Source organism: Coffea arabica, chromosome 10c (genome assembly GCF_036785885.1).
Source record: "Coffea arabica cultivar ET-39 chromosome 10c, Coffea Arabica ET-39 HiFi, whole genome shotgun sequence".
Classification (NCBI taxonomy): domain Eukaryota; kingdom Viridiplantae; phylum Streptophyta; class Magnoliopsida; order Gentianales; family Rubiaceae; genus Coffea; species Coffea arabica.
In genome coordinates this window covers 7,416,994-7,437,126 of record NC_092329.1, presented here as the reverse complement: position 1 = coordinate 7,437,126, position 20,133 = coordinate 7,416,994, and the positions used below count along the sequence as shown (strand labels likewise).

General features: G+C 35.1%; 2 protein-coding genes across 3 annotated transcripts; both read right to left on the bottom strand.

Moving 5' to 3' along the window:
• Positions 1–4,574: 4,574 nt before the first annotated feature.
• On the bottom strand, positions 4,575–6,366 carry LOC113714859 (7-deoxyloganetin glucosyltransferase). The gene is made up of 2 exons (XM_027238981.2): positions 5,790–6,366; positions 4,575–5,572 (listed from the first exon to the last, which is right to left on the bottom strand). The coding sequence occupies exons 1-2, from the start codon at positions 6,304–6,306 to the stop codon at positions 4,644–4,646; spliced, it is 1,446 nt and encodes a 481-aa protein (XP_027094782.2). The 5' UTR covers positions 6,307–6,366; the 3' UTR covers positions 4,575–4,643.
• Positions 6,367–11,921: 5,555 nt separating this feature from the next.
• LOC113715053 (uncharacterized) lies at positions 11,922–13,669 on the bottom strand. 2 transcript variants are annotated; one of them, XM_072068517.1, is made up of 7 exons: positions 13,557–13,669; positions 13,360–13,455; positions 12,977–13,282; positions 12,810–12,893; positions 12,573–12,704; positions 12,364–12,418; positions 11,922–12,099 (listed from the first exon to the last, which is right to left on the bottom strand). In XM_072068517.1, exons 1-6 carry the CDS (start codon positions 13,602–13,604, stop codon positions 12,365–12,367), a joined length of 720 nt encoding a protein of 239 aa, XP_071924618.1. In that variant the 5' UTR covers positions 13,605–13,669; the 3' UTR covers positions 11,922–12,099; position 12,364. The 2 variants fall into 2 exon arrangements, with proteins under 2 accessions (XP_071924618.1, XP_027095002.2); XM_027239201.2 differs by lacking the exon at positions 12,364–12,418.
• Positions 13,670–20,133: the final 6,464 nt, after the last annotated feature.

Sequence of the window (20,133 nt, the reverse complement as noted above, 5' to 3'; positions counted from 1 at the left end):
CTCCTTAATTCCACCGATGCAGGTTCGAAGACTCGGCCGAGACGTCTCGGTCTCGGCCGAGTCGTCTCCGTCTCGGCTTAGTCCGAGACGAGACCGCGACGAAACGTTTCCGAGATACGTGACAGGCCGAGACGTCACCGTGAATAGTTGAAACAGCCGAGTCACATCGAGTCACTCCGAGTCATCCCGAATTAACTTGAATTTTTATTAATTTTTAATTATTTTTATTTATCATATTTTTTACAATTTTTAGAATATTAAATATTTCAAAAATTCACGTCTCGCCGAGACCGCGACCGATATGTCGAGACCGATGTGGAACGGTCCAAGCCGTGACCGCGACCGTGACCGTGACTTTGAACCGTGGATGCAACCGTGTTTACCTTTGGCCAGGCCTCGTGGATCCCTGCTATAATTACCAGCAAAATTTTGTGTAAATTGCACTTTTAAGTTTATGTTTCTATTTCACTTGGCAGTTGGAGTCATTTGCAATCCTGTGTATCCTCAAAACCTTTACATGTCCAACATTCTAAACTTCCTCTTGAACCAAAGTCCACGATAATAACCTGAAGTTAAATGATACAAATAAAAGATGTGACTTAATTTCCAGAAACTGAAGAGGGCCAACGGTTAGCAGCACTGGGATCATGGAATCAAGTTCTTGGATGACTCGAACCTCCAACTCACGGAATGCATGCATAATTACTGCAGATCCTTTATGGGATTCCCATATTGCTCGTCCTAATCTGAACCATTACATCAGTTGAGTCCCTAATGTGAGGTACGGTAGAGAGATCCTACAATCTTATGAGTTGAGAACAAGAACATCATGATCAGTTTCTCACCATACTCCTTTAACAGATTAGTGTGATTGGGAGCTGGCAAGTGTTGGTGTTTCTTAACTCATCATCCCGAGGAAAAATCCTGGGCTGGGTTGGTAACAGGACAAAGCGGTTATTTTTTTTTTAATCAGAGGGCAATAGTTAGACTAATCTATTTTTATTTCTACTCTAACCTACACCAAGGGATGGGAGAGACCCAATGAAACTTAAAGAAATCGACAGAAACTAAACTATTATGGAACTAGACGAATGCACTACACATACATATGAATTAGAAAAAGTCACGTATAATAACACATTAATAAAAGATAAGATTTTAAATTTTTAACCTCTCGCTCGTAAAAATTTAAAATCTTTGGCGGTGATTAATAGTGCGAAGAGCCGTTGGTTGACGATGCGGTTATTTGAGCTGCCTTTTCTTTTTTTTTTTTGCGAAACGGAATAAGACACACACACACAATAATACAAACAAACACGCAGGAGTTAGCAAACACGCAGGAGTTAGCAGCTAACCGATCCGAAGGTAATCTAAGCAGGACCACAAGACACATCCATCCATCCGGCCAATTGGTATTTGAGCTGCCTTTTCTCACTTCATTGAAATCGGCAATTCTGACTCAAGACAGGTTGCATGAGTGGGTCTAGGGCCCCATTGCCCCGGATGGAACTATCAAGAAGTTGACTCAGTGGAAGGCATGGAACTGGTCATGTCTGGTGTTCATCCTTTCTGATGGCTGTGTGGAATAATCTGCTCCTCTAATTAAATTTCACAAATCCGGGTATTATATATGTCTTCAATTACTAATGATTTTTCCATCAAAGTTTGCAAAATAACTACCATCATTTAAGTGAAAAATAGGTTAAGGATTGAAGTGTTTTTTAGAGCTGGCAATTTGTCCCAAGTCCCAATGGGCTACCCATGCCCAAAGGAACTTTGGGCGGGATGGGTATTATAATTTGGTATTGGGTTTAAGTTGGGACACATCCCAACTATACCCATTAATGAATGGGAAAGGATGGGAAATACTTGGGTACCCATTGGGCTCAAATGGCAAGGGCTCCGTTTGGATTAGCTGTTTTTGGTAGGTGTTTTTGAAATATTTTATTGTAGCAGTGTTTATGAAAAATTTTTACTATAAAATTTTTTTGAAATATTTGATATATTAATATGGATGGGATGTTTCTTGAGTTATTGTATATTACTGTAACATTGTATTTGAAAAACTTATTTTTTGAAAAAAAAGTCAATCCAAACGGAATCTTAGATTAAAAAATTATCTTTAACAATTTTTATAGTCATACCAACGAATATAATCTAGTAGTCTTCCTAGTCATTATCCACAAGAATTTCCAGCATTTCAGTTAGTTTAGACCTGTCATCCTTGGACAATGATAAGAATAAATATTCAACATCCTAAGGACCTTGGCCATCTTGATATATGTTGGAATATGGCTGTATATCTATCTTTTCCTTTATTTGTTAATCCAATTTTTGGTGGGAATCTTGAGTATAAAGCACTTGCATGTTTATTTAATAAAACTAAAAGAAATTTAATAAATCAAAAATATTAAAATTATATAAAAATAAAAAATGAATTAAAGGAAAAAAAATATGTAGAAAATGGATTTGGGTATTGGGCGGGATCAATCTAAACCCATCCCAAAATGATCCCGCCCAAGTTAGTCCCAAAACACATATGGGTAAGGTTGGGCCCAAACCCATATGACTCGGTTCCATCTCAAACCCAAGCAAATCCCGCCCATCCCGCCCATTTTGCCACCTCTAGTGTTTTTTGGGTAAAAACATGAGGGCGATGGAACTAATGCTGTCAGAAAATGTTATCTTCAGCGATAAGTAACTGAAAAATTCATTTTGTTTGTTACACTGAATCTTATGTACTTTCATTTCTGTTTGTTAAGTACTAAATCTAATATATTTGAGTGTATATGATATTAAATAATAAATAAATAACTTATTACCTATAAATAAATTTGAAGTAAGTCTTGTTTATAAAATTTAACGTCATTCAATGGTGACAGTGTATATACTGTCAGTGTATATAAGATTTACTATTTTTATTTTTATTTTTTTAAATAAAGGGTCACATATTGGGTTGTGTGGTGAGCACTTTGAAAACAGTCACCGCCCACAGAGGTTACTACAATTGCTATTTTAGAATCGCCGTACAAAAAAGGAAAAAAGGAAAAAAGAAAAGAGATGAGGAATTAGAGCGATTATTGCGTAATTGATGGGATCTTTTTCCTCTTCTTTTCTTTGTTATTTCACTACAAGTAAACTTAAGTTCGTCATTTTTTTTTTCTGTCACAATTTTTAAGGTAAATGTCAAGTACAACAATGTTCACCTCATCTGCTTAACACCAATTTTGGTGTCCAACGTCCATGACGATTCTGTTTGTAGTGGAAATCTTTGAGACATCAGAGTTAGTTTATGAACGTAACCGATCAGAAAAAGTGAGATGAAAACTTGTTAATGGGATCTGGAAGGAAAGAATTAAAAGTGCAAATGGGAGGTGCAATTAATTGTCTGTCTAACTCGAAGGATTAGTGGGATAGAGCCTCTTGGATCGTGTATGAGCAAATACAGATTTTCTCCATTTGGTTATCAGGGGTCAATTTGATTTTCTCCAGGGGTTGATAATGTATGACAAAAAGGCGAGCATAATCACTTCCTCAATAATGGAGGAGAAAACAAAGAGATTAAAAAACGCAGATGTAAGCATGGAGTGGTATGGTTGCGGGCTAACGGCAGGGTTGGGTGGGGGCGTTGATTGTTGACCTTAGTATTGTAGTTGTATAATAAACTATAAAATGCCTTCAATAATTGCCATCGCCTACCAATGTTAGGACGGCCATTCTTCAAAACCTTTCATTCTTATATGCTTAAAAAAAAAAGAAAAAAATTTCACTCTTATAGTTTGTGCATTCAATCGTTGCCATCGCCTATCAATGTTACGAAAAATGTTGGATTGGGTGGTAAAAGTAGAAGGTTTTGGATTCAAAATCTTTCACTTATTAAAAAAATAACGATGTGGCAGCTGGAAATTCCATGAGAACGAGGCCTTCCTTTTCTCACATAAAAAAGAAGAAAAAAAAAAAGTAAAAAGGGTTGGAATTTGACATTCAGCATTATAACCTGCTTTATTAATAAGTTAAGAGTAATGGAGGTAGTGATAGGTTGGATAGTTTAGAGGAGAGAGTGTAAATAAACGATTTTGAATTCAAACCCTTTCATTTACATGGTAAAAAAAAATGTTGAGAGTAGTGGGAATTTGCTATAATTAAACTCCCTGCACTTTATAAATGAATTAAATATTGAAGAGTACCATATCCTAAATAAGTTAGTTTCATGATTTTTTGGTCGGTAACTGTGTATAACTTGATATTGCAACTCTTTTTTTTTTTTTTTATGAATTAGTACATCCAATAAAAAAATCTTTAATGAATTCATATATTCAATAAAAAAATCTTTAACTTCACATAATCTGAGCGTAGTCCTTGGACTCGAGGACCTGATCAAATGTTTGCCGACGCAGTATTCCATGCCAAATTGCAGTATTTTGCATTTAATAATGCAGACAGGGACCTCAATATATTCCAAAGGTTTGCTTAGCTTACTAGATGGGAGTTCGAAATCAATAATATTAACTCTCTAGGAAAGGATAAGCACAAAAGAACATCAAAGGATTATAACTCCCGTATACAATTACAAATATGAAAAATAGAGATAATTTATTTATAGAATTGAAAGAAATTCGTTACATAAATATGCTATTCTGATTTTACTTGGAGAGAAGCACCTGGACCACCTTCTCCAAATTGGAGTAAGAAGAGCCACCCGAACTTTTAGCTGCTTCTTCAGCCTTGTTCTTCCACTCCAAGGCTTTTTTCTTCATGTCCTTTCCCTTTTCTCTAACCATCAACTCAGTCACTAGGCTCTCAACCTCTTCCCTCTTAACATTATTGTCTATCTCCAATCCATTGCCCCATTTAGTGCAGCAGAACCAGCAATTGGTCTGTTGTTCGGCGAAAAACGGCCAACAAATCATGGGCACCCCACTACAGATGCTCTCGAGAGTTGAATTCCATCCGCTATGAGTTAAGAATCCTCCAATGGCAGGATGGCTAAGAACTTGTTCCTGAGGGCACCAGCTTGCTAGTAGGCCTCTATCTTTAGTTTCCTCCAAAAATTCAGGAGGAAGAATTGCAGAGTCGCCAGAGACAAGATCAGGCCTAATGATCCACAAAAATGTTTGTTTACTGTTTGCAAGTCCCCATGCAAACTCCACAAGCTGGTCAGCAGTCATAACAGTGATGCTTCCAAAGTTTACATAGACAACAGAATTGGGATCCTTTGAATCAAGCCATTCTAGGCACTCGGGCTCTTCTTTCCAAAGATTTGACCCTAAAACTGATAACCTCTCGTCTTTCACCTCTTTCTGGAGAAACTGTAGAGGCCCAATGGCGTAGATGGGAGGAAGGATGGCAGACAGAGCGTTTATAACATCATCTTCCAGCTCCTCAAATGTGTTCAAAATAATAGCTAAAGCCTTCTTGGATCTCTCAGTCTCTTGCAATACGAACTTTGTCATGTAGTCATCCGGATTTGTAGTTCTTAAGAAACTTGGAAGATCTCTCAGACGTATATCTTTCATCGCGGGAATCCAATCTATAGCTTGCTCAAGGTATCCATTTGACATGTAACTTGCATCTGCAATTAACAAGGATTTACAATTTTAACTCGATTAAAAAATAAAAAAGAAGATACAGGAATTACTCTCTTAAATGCCATTAAGCTAGTTGCCAAGGGGGTTATATTATATCTATTCGCAGTGCAGAAGTTCAGAAGTCCAACTAGTGCTAAAAAGTCTCTCTCACGAGAGCTCAAAAGAGAAATACTACAAAAAGTTCTTGGGACTGAAGAGTACCTTTGAGTGGTGTGAGACCCTTTTCTATGAGCTTAGCATAGTGCATATAACCCAGGAATCCACATGCACTAGGAGTCCAAAACAATATTTCTGGGACGCCTAGTTCTGCGGCAGCTTCAAGAGTAAAGCTCATGACACCATCAGAAACTATGCAAGAAACAGGGGGAACTTGTGATGAAGAGGGATCATTAAGTTCTGCAAGGAGATCTCTAAATGGACCTAAGCAATGAGTAGTGGTGGATTCACAAAGGGAGGGAACGTCTTGGGTGGCATCAACATCAGAAGGAGGAAGCCCATCAGGAATGGCTTTAAATTGGAAATCAGGCAAGCCATTGAGGGCATCAGGACCTCTAGACTTGAGCAAACGTTTGTGGTTGAATTCTGTGTTAACAAAGGTTATATGAAACCCTTTATGATGAAGGAGCTTGGCTAGTTTCAGCATAGGGTTTATGTGACCCTGTGCTGGATATGGAATACAAACAGCATGAGGCTTTTCTGGCAGAGACATGGAACCCATTGCTTGTGTTTTTTTCCCCTTCACTTTCTTTTGTTGTTGGAATGAGTTTTGATGCTTAAGCCTATGGCTATCTATCCAAATTTATAGCGGGCGAAGCAATTTGTGAAAATTGAAAAAGCAAAATTTAGCGTGCGTAATAATGAAAAATTAGAAGTCAACGACAAAATGGTCTGCTGCCCCTTGTCGACATGGCAAGGCCAACCCCACAGTATAGTACCGCTCCGACTTTAATTTGGGTAAATTACTGCAAATCTCCATGTGATTTTGTCTATTGATCACTTCTCCCCAAACGTTATAAAGTATTCACATAACCCATGTAGTTTAATTTATCAGTGAAGATTTGACGAAAAGTAGCTTCCGTAATATCCTCAGTTGAAATGCTAGTATTGTCATTTATGTAGATAGTAATCATGATTAGGGATAACCAATTTACGTAAATTTATAGGGAGATTATGTAAATATATGCAAAGCAACGGAGGAGTTAAGTGGATAATGTAATCTTAGCACGTGTGTTTCTGAAACGTATCTAGGTCAATTGCTATAGCTTGAGTTGCTTTCATTTTTTCACCCTACATAAATTACAAAGAAGTTTGTGTAGATATTTTGAAACGTAGAAGATCGTGTGATAATATATAAAGCTATTATATTATACGAGTAGATGGTAATTTACATACTTTAAAGTCCAAACTCTCAAGCGCTGGAAAATTAATTTCATCCTATGCAGGGATGAAATCTCAGGACATCCTACCTACACGGATCACACAATGGCAAAAAAATGGATGAAGACGTAAATGATCTCGAATTATTGCAGATCTGATCCGTCAGAATCTGATTTTTAACAAGAAGGGTTATTGATGTGAACGTGAAATTGAGCCCAAGTGACATGCTTTCACATTTCCAGACTTGCATACCTGTTGGCCAATCAAGGCCTTGTTTGGACAGCCATTTTCTAAAGAAAAATTGTTATATTTTTCGTGAACACATTTCTCAATCACCTTTTTACCTCACATATATCAAATCGCTATAATAATTTTTCTACAAAAAATCTAGAAAAATGCAATCCAAACACAACCCAAATTAAGAAACCAAAACCAAAAGTTGATTTGTTTGGTAGTCAATCTCGCAGTTAGGCTTTAATTGATGCTTTTGATTCAGTTCATGGCGCCACCTGCCCTATTAAAAATGCAAATCATTGCGGAGACTCTTGAAAATTAATTGAAAAGGGACCTATGAAAAAGAAAGGGTGGAAGTCTGCCAGCACCGAGAAGAGATTATAAAAATGTTCAGAACTGACAAATAATGAAATATACAAGAACATAATGACCCCAGGATTTGTCACACATAGTTAAAGTGATCATGACAGAGAAAATCTTTTATTACTTTATCAATGTTTGAGCTTCATCCTTAAAACAAAATCTCTTAGGTTAATATGTATTTTGTACAGAAAGAAATGTCATTTTGTCGCTTCGAGAAAGGTTGAGTTAGATGATAAGATAGATAATATTGTATATAAAAGATATTGAATTCAAGATCTTTCACTTTATAAAAAAAAAAAAAAAAACATCATTACTCTAAATTAATTTACGTACCCTTAGCAGCCTGCCCTCTTTGGTGCAATAACCCTTCTTCTTGTTTGATCGTAATTTACGTACTCTAGCAGCTTGCCTTATTTATGTATTTTTGTCAAAGTTATTGCAAAGCTATTGGGGTTTTTGTCAAAGTCTTTGATAAAATGGCAAATTTCCATTTCTAAAAAGGAAAAATTTTACAGAGTTTGAATTTCTGAAGGCGAAAGTTGAATTTGATAGTGGCGCTCTCAATAGAGACAGAAAGAAGCATATTTTGGTTTGACCAGCAAAGTGGCTATAGTGTACTGCTCATTGAAATTGTCACGCAATACGTCGTCCCAACTTGCAAATAACTTGAGGGTTTGCATGAATTGACCAGAAAGAAGCATTCAATAGAGACAGAAAGAAGCACCCGCAAAGTGGCTATAGTGTACTACTTCTTGAAATTGTCACGCAATACGTTGTCTCAACTTGCAAATATCTTAGAGGGTTTGCATGAATTGACCATTAGATCTCTACTCTCAATCTCTTTTGTTTTTTTTTTTTTTGGTGTAATATCTATAGATACTATTATCAAATCATATTCATATCTACTTTGTCATATGAATTGGAAGAAAATATCTTGGAAATTCGAAAGCTAAAATTGTCTTACAATAAAGTATAGCAAGAATTCATAGATATTTTATATGAATTGGAACAAAATAACATGGAATCTTGAAAGCAACAATTGTCTTACATGGAAAGGGCAATTATCAATGACACCGCTGGACTCTGAAAGTTTCTTGCAGTTGTAAAATAAGATACCATATCTTCAACCTCATTATTTAAAAAAGATTTGTTGAACTGAAAAAAGGACACGCTTTGGACGCTGATCCGGACATCTGGGTTGGATGATAAAACAAAATTCTGATATAAACAAAAATATAATAAGTGGCGTATTCAGACTTTGATACCTGTTAGAATTGAGTGTACGCATTCAACACAATTCAAGTTTTGGTCCAACTAAAAGGAATATCACCTCCAGTATTATTGGAGCATGTTATTTGTCAGGCTAATTTTGGATATATCTCAATGAAGGCACATAAACTCTACAGCATATATAAAGTTGAAGAATGAATCTTTGATATCTTTTTCTCTTCTTTTTTTTTTTAACTGTACCTTTGATGTCTTCATAACAATGCAAATTTGATGAAGTTGTAAAACAGGCAACTGACTGTTTGAAAACAACATATTATTAAGGGGACAAAAGAGTGTAAAGAAAATAATCTAGGAGTCCGGTGAATAGTTTCCTCTAAATTGTATCAAATTTGGTTGTCAGAATTGTTCTCAACTGTGGAGTAAAATTTTCATGATGGAATTGAAACACCCGTTAACGCTGATAACTGTTGAGAACTAATGAAAATTGGAGAAGTATAGATACCTAGACTAAAAATTAGGAAGAGGAAGTTCAACTATATATACATAAAATTAACAGATGAGATGAGGTTAAGTGTTTAGGGTTTGCATGTGCACAAACATGTGGGATGTCCGAAATCTCATCCCAATATTTGCTTCTGTCCCAAGACCAGGTTGTGATCAGAAGGATGGTCCTGCCTGTTCGACAAGCGCCAATCCATTTGATATGCACACATTTCTAAACCCCATCAACCATTCTGCAGACTCTGCAGGAGTTGAATTGATCGTTGAATGGGTGCAACTGGGTCATGAGTTACACACAATCCAGTGGTCCTTTTTTTTTTTCTTTGGAATAATGCCTTCAAGCACTCAACAGATCAGCAATTCAGGCATTATAACCATGAGGACAGCGATTTGTTCAACGCTGTCCTCATCAAGAACTGCAGATAACAATTGAATATAACATAAAGCTAGTAATATAAGTTTGAGTAATGGATTCGTTGCATGGGTTAATTCGTCCAATTAAATAAGATGCTTTGAATAGATTAGTCTATCATGTTGAGGATTGCATTTATGATTTGTTTAATTATTTGTACTTAGCACAGCAGCCGCGGAACCTAATAAATAGAAATTGACCTTTATATTTTATAAAGTATATAATTCTGTGCTTTCAAGATATTAATTTTATGCTTTTGTTTTTTGAGCAAAACTAAAAACTTTTCCATTGATCAAGAAATGAAGAATTGTTTGTACTCGTGTTTCTTTTCCCCTGTGAGAGATCATGTCAAATCAAATTGTGCATTTTCAAGCATAAAATTCATCACATCAATAGACTCTCTCTCTCTATTTCTTTCTTTTTTTGGAGATGTACAGAGATACTACCGATTTAGCAAGTTAAAAAGTTTTACCAATTATGTCTTTTCCAACAATTCATGCTATAATTCACTACACATACATGGAAGTAATTTTCCAACAATAATTGAACTGAAGTTTTGATGCCAAGGAATTCTACTTTTAAATTTTAGGGTCATAAGGTAAATTTTTGTAAGAATTCACATCTACTTTATACGAATTGACGGAAAAAAAAAACTCCGAAAATTGAAAGCTGCAATTGATGGCTTTGAAAAAGGCATTCATTAATAACACCAATAGACTCTAAAAGTTGCTTGCAGTTATGAGATAAGATACCATATCCTCCACCCCTGTTATTTAAAATGATTTGCTGAATTAAAACAAAAGAACCCAAAAAAAAAAAAGGAGTTGCTCTGAGCACTGAACCGGACATGTCTTGAGTATTAGTAGTAAAAGTTCTGGTAAAAACAAATATCATAAGTGGCACATTTAGAATTTGGTAATTCTTTGGATTTGTGTAGGTATTCAATAGTTCAAGTTTTTGTCCAACCAAAAGGAGCACCTTCAAAACCATTAGAGAGTCCGGTTAATTCTGGAGTTATCTCAATGACAGTGGATAATCGACCTCAATAAAAAGGGTTAAGAACGAATAATTGAGTTCTTGATACCAAAAGGGTCAAGACTTTTTCTCAACCATAAAGTAAAATTGTCATGATAGAACTGAATCATTTGTTAAAGTAAAAATTATTATAATATAAGGAGCGGATGTGGCCAAATAAAAATTAGGAAAAAGGCATCTATCATTATTAATGTTAAGTTTGAAAGGTTTACTTGATGGTTGCCTTATATATATATACTAGGTGGGTATCCCGCGCAACGCGCGGGTGCTGGGTAGTAGGTGATAAATGTGGGAAAATTTGGTTTTCAATTTGTGCACGTGTGGTTAAATGCTTTGAATGGATAATTTTAGAATTTTAATTAAATAGAGTATTTGTAGCTTTTTTGTGGAAGTTCAAGAGTAAAATCTATGTGATTTTTGTTTTTATTTGTTGTGAGTTAAATATGTTGCGTAAGTTTTTTTTTCAGGTTAACCGGTGGAAATATCATTTGTATATTGTGAGTTAAATATATTGGATAAGTGGTGGAAATATATTTGTATATATATTTATATATATATTTGTATATATGTACAATTGTGATACGTATGAGTATTATATGTATATATATTTATATATATATTTGTATATATATCTATATATGATTGTATATATGTGCCATACTTGTGTATGAATGATTATTATTTATATTAATTAGTATATATCTATATATATTTATATATATCTGTAATGTATAAATGTATATATGTATAATTATTGTGTACGTTTGTTGGTATATATCACTACAAGAAAACTGACTTTTCACGACGCCAGAAATATGCTGCAAAAAGTCCAAAAACCGCCGCGAAAACCTTTTTGCGGCACAAATGCGACGGAATTAAATTGCGTCACAAAAGTAGCCATTACAAAAGAAAACGACACAATTTTTCAACATGTCGCATGCATTTACATCACTCTTTGCGACGCCAATTTTGAGTGTCACCACTCTATTTGCGGCACAAAAAATGCGCTACAAAATGTCCACAATGTCATGCGACAAAAACTTGCGTCACAAAAAAGTCACCAATATAAAGACCAGAAATCAATTTTTTCATGGTACAATAATTATCATGCTCAAATATCCTAAAATTGAATATTATAACAAAATATAGTTCCACAATACACTAGAATAAAGTATCATACATTGTTTTAGTCAAATTCTACAAACTTTATCATTTAATATTGTTCGCTCCAATTACAAGATGTTTCATATATTCCAAAATGTGCTTGTCTTCAAAAGTACAACACTTCATCATACATCTCTCAAAAACATCTTCATATCTCCCAATCCGCGTGCTTCCAATGTACCATCAAGTCCAGGGCTGCAAAGTGTATTCTATTAGTCCCCTGCTCATATAACCCCAGCCCATTAAGCATGAAGAAAACGTTAATATAACAATAGATACTGAAACGGAATTTGTAATTCAACCTTTTCATAGACACTGAAAATTAAGACCACTTCTACTACATTATGTCCCATAAATAGCTGGCTAAATCTTAACAAAAATAGCTCGTCTTCCCAATCATACAAATACTCAATGGAAAACTTGACAGAATAGAGTTATTTCCAGAAACTTTTCCAGTACCTCAAGCAAGTCGTTTGCAAGTAGTCCTACTCCTTTTCTTCTTTGTATTATGGTTCTGGTATAACAAAAGACTAGTCAATTAAATATCAACAAGGAGCTCATGCACAAATAATCATCAACAAGGAAGTCATGCACAATTCAATATCAACAAGGAACTCAGCAAAATTGGTCTTCTATAGAAGGACCAACTCAAAGTACGCATACTATACCTCAAGAATATCAGCAATTGAAGAAACTTTTTTATTCATTTCACACTTGTTTATTTCAGCATCATTTGTTCCAACTTCCTTGTACATTTCAGCATCATTTGTTCCAACTTCCCTGTTCATTCTATCACCAACCTGCTACATTATCAACAAAGTGTGAAGAAAAGAAAATCAGGCCATAGCTACTGATATTTCAGAGAGTTTGAACACAAAATCGAATTGTATGAATTAATATACAACCTCTAATGAGTCCGAAATTTGAGATTGTTTTGCTGCATTCATTTCTCTTCTTTGGAGTGATGCCAAGTCACATGTGGATGCCCTCTGGAAGAACAAAGATCAATAGTAACTAAAGCAATAAAAAAATTAGAAAAACTATAATATTTAACCAAATAGTTATCCCAAACCATTCTTGCTTCAAATTGAGCAATCAACTCCTCCTTAAAATCTACCAATTTCGAATTCATTTCTTCTCGTAGTTCACCACGTATGATTTCCACTTTATCATTCACTGCATCCTCAAATGCTTTCTTTTGTCCAGCATTCATGTTATCTGACATCCTATACACGTCTTTTGGAGTCGCACCTACCCCATAAGTTCGAAGACGACCTGGTTTTTCAGGTCCAAGGATATTTTCATAGAGTATATCTTTCACAAAATTATCATCCCTGGATGTCTCTGGCAGTTTTTGTATTTCCTCATTCATAGTTGCCTAAATTGAAAAACAGACAGAAGAAAGAATTATTTATGAAGTAAAACCAATAAAAAGTGACTAAAAGCTATTCTTACAATTGTTTGTGAAGTCAACTCATCCATTTGTTTTCCTTGTCTTGAATGAATAAAAACGTCTAGTTTCGAAGGCTCTTTTCCAGTTTTAATCCGAAGCTGCCACATATTCAAGTTACATACTAAAGTGTTAATATTTCTAAATAAGACTATTTTCCAGAAAAAATTGCTAGAAACATAAGCATTAGAATTTAATATACCTCTTCCCTGAGGTTCACATGATCTTTTCGCCCTGTTCGATGTGGCATCTTTTGTTTTTTTCAATTCTTGCTATTAATCTTGCTTTGCTTCTAATTATGTACAAAATAGAAAAAGGTAGTTAACAACACATTAAAATCATAATAGCACTAGAATTTAATTCAAAAGCAAAAGAGATGTGACAATAAATACATGCCTTGACATCTTCTGAGCTCCAATAATCAACCAAAATAGGCCATTGATCCTCCTCAACTCTTGCAGGACAGTGTGCTAATAGGAAACACAACATAAATGATTTTGTCATGGTTGAAGATATATGTGAATATCATTACCTGGAGCTTTAGGCCCATCAATTAGCAAACACAACATAAATGATGTTTGCTTCATGCACATCCATGAGGGTAAATTATATGGCACTAAAATCACTGGCCAGGTGCTGTATTTATTGTTCATTGCTTTGAATGGGTTAAATCCATCCGCTGCAAGTCCAACACGAACATTGCGAGGATCACTAGCAAAGCTTGGGTGCCGGTCATTAAAATGTTTCCAAGCTAAAGAGTCTGCCGGATGCCTCAATTTTCCATCCTTGATGCGCTCCTCTTCATGCCATCTCATTAATGAAGCAGTCTTTGATGACATGAACAGCCTTTGGAGACGTGGTTTCAAAGGAAAATAGCGAACAAGCTTTGCTGGAACTTTGTTAGCTTGTTCACTTGATTCATCGGATTGTTTTACAATTTGCTTATACCTAGGAGTTCCACACTTTCTGCAAAAGGTTTCATGTTCTGTCTCCTTCCAATAAATCAAGCAATCATTGGGGCATGCATGAATTTTATGGTAGCTAAGACCCAAGTCTTTAACAATCTTCCAAGCATCACGATAAGAGCTTGGAAATAATTCATTCTCAGGAAAAACTTCCTTGAGAAGCTCCAGTAATATTGTCATTGAGTTGTTGCTCCATCGACAAAGAGACTTGACATGCAACAACTTGATGACAAATGATAGAAGAGTAAAATTTTTACATCCAGGGTATAACTCCATTGTTCATATTTTCTTGATTGAAGTCCCATGGATCTTCACCATGATAAATCCAATTTGTATAAGTGGTCAAAAAGCCCTTCATTGTTACATGTGCATGCACAGTTTCTTCCTTTCTTCATTCTGAGTTTTTACATCGCCTACATGGGCAATATATTCTACTCCCAACCTCCTTCTTTTTGTAGGCAAATTTAAGGAAGTCACTCAGACACTTTTCAAAGTATGGATTATTGACTCGGTCTTCAATAAAGATCCAAGACCTATCATCCATTCTACAAGAAACAAGATTGAGAAGGCAAGAAAAGAGACCTTATAAACAGAATTGAAAAATAGCAAATTTATTAACATGCAAAAAAAATAAAAAATAAAGTGCAGCATGTGCATCCCAGTTTGCTATGCTCATAGTGGAATGCGATGTTAACAGTTAACCCAACTTCTCAATGCCAAAAGAATGTGGTGAATTTATGTCAATATGCAAACCAGTGTTTTGTTTGCAAGAAAAAGAAACATAGATAAATCAGGGGAGCTAGATTGTCTTACAAATTCCTAATTGCAACTTGGTAGAACATTTAATTGCTAGCAAGCTACAATTGCTAGGCAGATAAAAATGATGGTTATGGGCAATTCAGATAGTTAGATTGCTGTTCAACTATGTACAAGAACTTGTCTACTGTATTGAAAAAGACATAATCCGGATAAAAGTGGCCAAAAAAAGGAGAAGTAACAAATGCATGACAACATAACAATTTACACAGAAGTCCAAATTTTCAAACTAAAACTCTAGAATTCCACCTTAAATCACATTAAGTCTCAAATAATTGAAAAAATCCATTAAAATCCACATTTAAAAATCATATAGTCGTTCTCCATCTTAACCCAATAAAAAGCATAAATAACTCAAGTTGACCATTACTAATCACTAAATTCCTCTTACTGTGCCCTTAAAATATATAGAAATAGAAAAAGAAGAGAAATCAACTTGAAAAAGCGATTCGTGAAATAATTGAAATAAAAAGACACCATAAGCCCGATCCAGTGTAGCAAATACAGCTCATTTTCCATGAGGTAAAAGGTCTTGGCACACTATCAGCAATGGTAAGAGTAAGCACAGAATATTGAAAGCCATGTGTATTGCTAATAAACAAAAGCTTCGGTGAGAATGAATAGTAGCCTTCAGTAAAACTTCGTTGAGTTATCGTGAGCCTGGAAAAAACAGACTTGCATTTAATCCTACATAAATTCCTAAAATAAGTTTGGTTCTGATCAATCCTGTGACTATTACTTATGAGCAAGTAAAAACAAAGACCAGTGCCAAATTTCAAACACTCGACACAAATAATCATGGCAGATGTATTAAATACTGAGCAGACTAATTTCCCTTAGGAAAATCATGTGAATTGGGCAGTAGTAATATGAGAGTAAAAGAGATAAAAGAAAAAAGGACTGGCTTTGACAGATTAAAATAAGCATACGTCAATCACTTTTGTTAGAAACTAAAATAGCCAACACAAAACAAAAATGCTCAGAACTTCAACGATAACAGAAATCAATTAGAAGTAAAAATACAAGGTTACCTAGTTTTCGGGAATCACGGGGCGTATTAATCTGAGCAGAACGCCACGTACTGCCCCCCCAACTGATTCTGCCTTCTTGACAACCAAGCCCACCATTCAAGAAACTAGAAAGCTGCAATGTTTCCAAATTGTTGATTGAGTTGTCTCAAAGCTACAATTGGTTTATCGATAGAGAACCAAATCCAACCGAGGATATCCAATTTATTCACCTTTCGAAAAATGACCTAAAATTGAAAGAAAATTTGGTTTGATATTTCTACTGCAGATATAAAACTAAGAAACAAACACAAAAATTAATTAACCAGGAATTAGGAACCGAAGGTATTTCTACTGCATCATTAGAAATCAAAGGGAATTGAGAGATGGAAGAGAGAGAGAGAGAGAGAGAGGTGGAATTAGGTTGTTTGCTTTCAGACTTTGGAAAGGATCAGATTTTTGGGTATTTAGCTATTTAGGTGTTTAGTTATCTTTAGAAAGGATCGTTTGTTCCCCCTTTTTTTGGGCTTTATTTTCTTTTCTTTTCTTTTATGGGTTTTATTAAAACTATGTCATTTTTATGTAAAAATTAGGAACCGTTGTGAAATTTGCAGCACAAATTGAAATTTGCTGCTTATTTACCGCACTTTCTCCTTGTGCCACAGCAAAAGCATTGCAAAAAGCCCGTTTTCTTGTAGTGTATTACTGTTATATACATGTATATTATATATATATATACGTTTTTCAGTGTATATTACTGTTATATACATGTATATTATATATATATTTTTTATATATATTACTGCATATTACTGTTATGAAGTTAGCAGAATCTATGCTGTATTGACGTGTGCATGGTAGATATTTGTTTGCATGTGTAGGTAGTATGAGACGTGTAATTTCTTGTGTGGAAGGACGGTAGGCAGTTCTGAAAATTCACGTGTGTCTAGTGGTGTTTCTTGGTTATATATTTGAAGCTGGGATACTGGTAAGAAGTGTACGTTTAGTATTTGTCTGTAGATAGTTAACGTTTGCAAATGGCGGGTGGAAGTGGGAGATTTCCGACTGCTCAATTGTATTATCCAGAGGTGGATGAAGAGGTGAATCAACTGGCTGTTGTTCGTGGAGCAGCTTATCCTTTGGGAAATGGGTGTCGGAATCGTCCAGCTGAACCTGTTGCACGAGCACATGTGGCAAATGTTTTGCTGAAAAATGAGATATGTAATTTGTTCAAGGAATTTTATAGGCATGATGATTGGGCGTCGGTTCTAGAGGCTGCGTTTAGGGTCGGAAGGGGCTATCCGATCTTGGGATTGATTGCTAGTAGAATGAGGTTGGAGGTGTTAGAAGAAAGATATTACTTTCCCAGTCCGCCATCTTCTAGTGACTTGGGTGGCGAAACTGATTGAAGGTTTTGGCTTTGCGAAGATGTGTTTCTTGGTTTGTGTATTGTTGGTTTTTGACGTATGGTTTTTAGCGTATGGTGTTTAGCTAGTAAGAAGTGTTTGTGAGTTTTTGGAGAATATCATGATCTTCTATTTGCTACATAAAGTAGCATCATATGTATATGTATGTATTTTATGAAGTACTGAAGTTTTTATTTGTAGAAGTGTGGTACAATAGCATGTAGTGAAATTTTGTGAGGAAATTTAAGATTTGCAATGTGTTGGTTTTAGATTGCTCATAACTCATGCGAATGTAGCCTGCAGTTTTTGGGAAGTTGTTTGGAATTTTAACATGAATTAAAAGAATTTTATTAGGTGTATCAGAGCTAATGAACATGAATAAAATATGTAGATTAGGTCTATTATCATGTATGTAGATTAACTTATATAATAACTTATACAATTAACATGAATAAAATATGTAGATTAAATCCATAATAAAATGAAGGATATTTCTGCGATATGTTCATATGTTCCATCGCATGTATGAGATTTGGAACCAGCGTAGAGTGAATTATTGTTCAATGAAAATTTGTAGGAAATTTGAAACAGAATACGAATTGAATCTGCAGTTTTTGACAAGAGTCGAATGTTTAATGAATGATAGATAAAATATATGGAGGTGTTTAAAAATTTAAAAGTTGATTGAATGGATAATAAAATGAAGAAGATTTATTTGATATTTTTAATTGTTTGGTGCGATGTATCAGATTTTTAAATGAATCAACAATGAATAGTTGTAGGATATTTCGGGTAAATGTTGATAGACTAAACAGAGTGGTATGTTTGATTATAGATGGAGAAAGAATATGATCAGGGAAATTGATGTTGGACAGGTTGACATCTGTTTTTGACCACTGATTCTTTTTGTTTTGGTTTGGAGACAGAGTAAAAGAATTCATGTGAATACAGTAGTTTTTTGTGTGGCACATATCTTTTTGTCAGTGTTGTTTAGTTCACATGTGTATAGTGTCATTCTGTTTTTTGTATTTGTTTCTTTTTGCTCTGTGATGTAGTTGATGTGTATAAATGCGTTAGTTTTGTGATTTGGTTATTTAGTTGCTGTATTGTTATAGGTTTTTGTATACTTTATTAGTGATTTTTTTGTACTTCTTTGTGACTTGAAGATGGATTATACTCATAATCGTATTGCAGTGTTACGTGATTTGCATCCAGATATTGAAGTTATGCTCAATCGAGTATCAATAAGTGGTGTGTTGGGAAACTTGGCAGGACATAGTGGAGATAATGGGATCTTAAGTGGTGCAGATCGGCTTTTAGCAAATAATATTTTACTTAGGAATGAGATATATGAGTTGTTCAAATCTTTTTATCGACATCCAGAGAAGGCTCGTGTGCTGGAAAGTGCATTAGGGGATATTGGACACCTTCTATTTCTTCAAATCATTGCTCGTCGTATGGAAGTAGAAGTTGAAGAACAGAGGAAAGCAGTTCAAAGTGCGATGAGTGGCTCTTCTGATGCGTGTGGAAGAAATTTGTAATGCAGTGCTATGTATCTTTTCATTGATCTGTATGATTTGTATCGTGGAATTGTTTGCAGTTGTGATGTACTGTATTATATGTAAAAGTTTCTGTTTAGATTTTGTGTTGAGGAAGTTTAGTTGCATGAAGTTCATAGGTAGTGGAAATGTTTTTGTGTTTCATGGTTTGTTAATACTCGGTTTGATTGTAGTTTGTGCTCTAGTTTTTTTTCAAATGAAGGTGAAAGGAATAAACTATTGTAAAATTGGAATGGATTTGCAAGCATAGAAAAAATTCAAACACAGCTAGTGGAGGCAAAATAGTTACAATAAGTATACATAATACAGCGGGTGTTTTCAGTTCCACAAAGCTCAGCTAACTATCTTTAAGCAAAAGTGCATCAAAAGTTCAGTAGCTATACAAATGATAAAGAGTAGTAGAGGTTCAGCAACAAAAAGTTTAGGGGTAGAAAGCTGAGGAGCCAAAGTTCAAGAATCAAAAGTTGTGGAATGCTAGTAGATGTCCAAAAATATTTGCTAACAAAAAGTATTATATGACAGTTTCATTCTTCCTTTTCAGATTCTTTGGTACGTTGCTTTTTAGTTGGGCTCTCTGTGATTTTCAGAGTTGATAGCAAACTGCTGTGCACATTTGTGTCTTTTGGAGCAGTAGCGAGTGGAGTTTCATTGGTCTGTGGAGTGGTGATTGCAGCTTCTGTACTTGACTCTGACCAAGCAATGGTGGAAGAAACTTGTGATAGAATCTCTGCCATGGATGTTTTGTGCAGGATAATGGCTGAGTATTTCTCAGTACTGGTGGATGCATGGGTGTTTATCATTTTCTTCACAAAGCATGTTATCACAGTGCTGTTAATGGCCTCTTCAATGGCTTCATAGTTCAGTTCATGCTGTGAAAGTAATATAAACAGATTTTGATCAGATATGGTACACTTAGTTTTTACTCATAGTATTCTGAATGCATATAAAAATCCGATTTGTTACCTTGTTTTCTAAGTCTTGCATCTCCAATAAGGTGAAAGGTAGTAACTGAAGAGCATCGTTGTC

What these genes read in the sequence shown, in the direction of transcription:
- LOC113714859 (XM_027238981.2), bottom strand. Translation starts at nt 6,306, where the DNA reads ATGGGTTCCATGTCTCTGCCAGAAAAGCCTCATGCTGTTTGTATTCCA. An exon ending in GGGTCTCACACCACTCAAAG is followed by an intron (nt 5,573 to 5,789) that starts GTACTCTTCAGT and finishes TGTTAATTGCAG; the next exon opens with ATGCAAGTTACATGTCAAAT.
- LOC113715053 (XM_072068517.1), bottom strand. Translation starts at nt 13,604, where the DNA reads ATGCCACATCGAACAGGGCGAAAAGATCATGTGAACCTCAGGGAAGAG. An exon ending in AGTTGACTTCACAAACAATT is followed by an intron (nt 13,283 to 13,359) that starts GTAAGAATAGCT and finishes TTTTCAATTTAG; the next exon opens with GCAACTATGAATGAGGAAAT. An exon ending in AAATTTCGGACTCATTAGAG is followed by an intron (nt 12,705 to 12,809) that starts GTTGTATATTAA and finishes ATAATGTAGCAG; the next exon opens with GTTGGTGATAGAATGAACAG.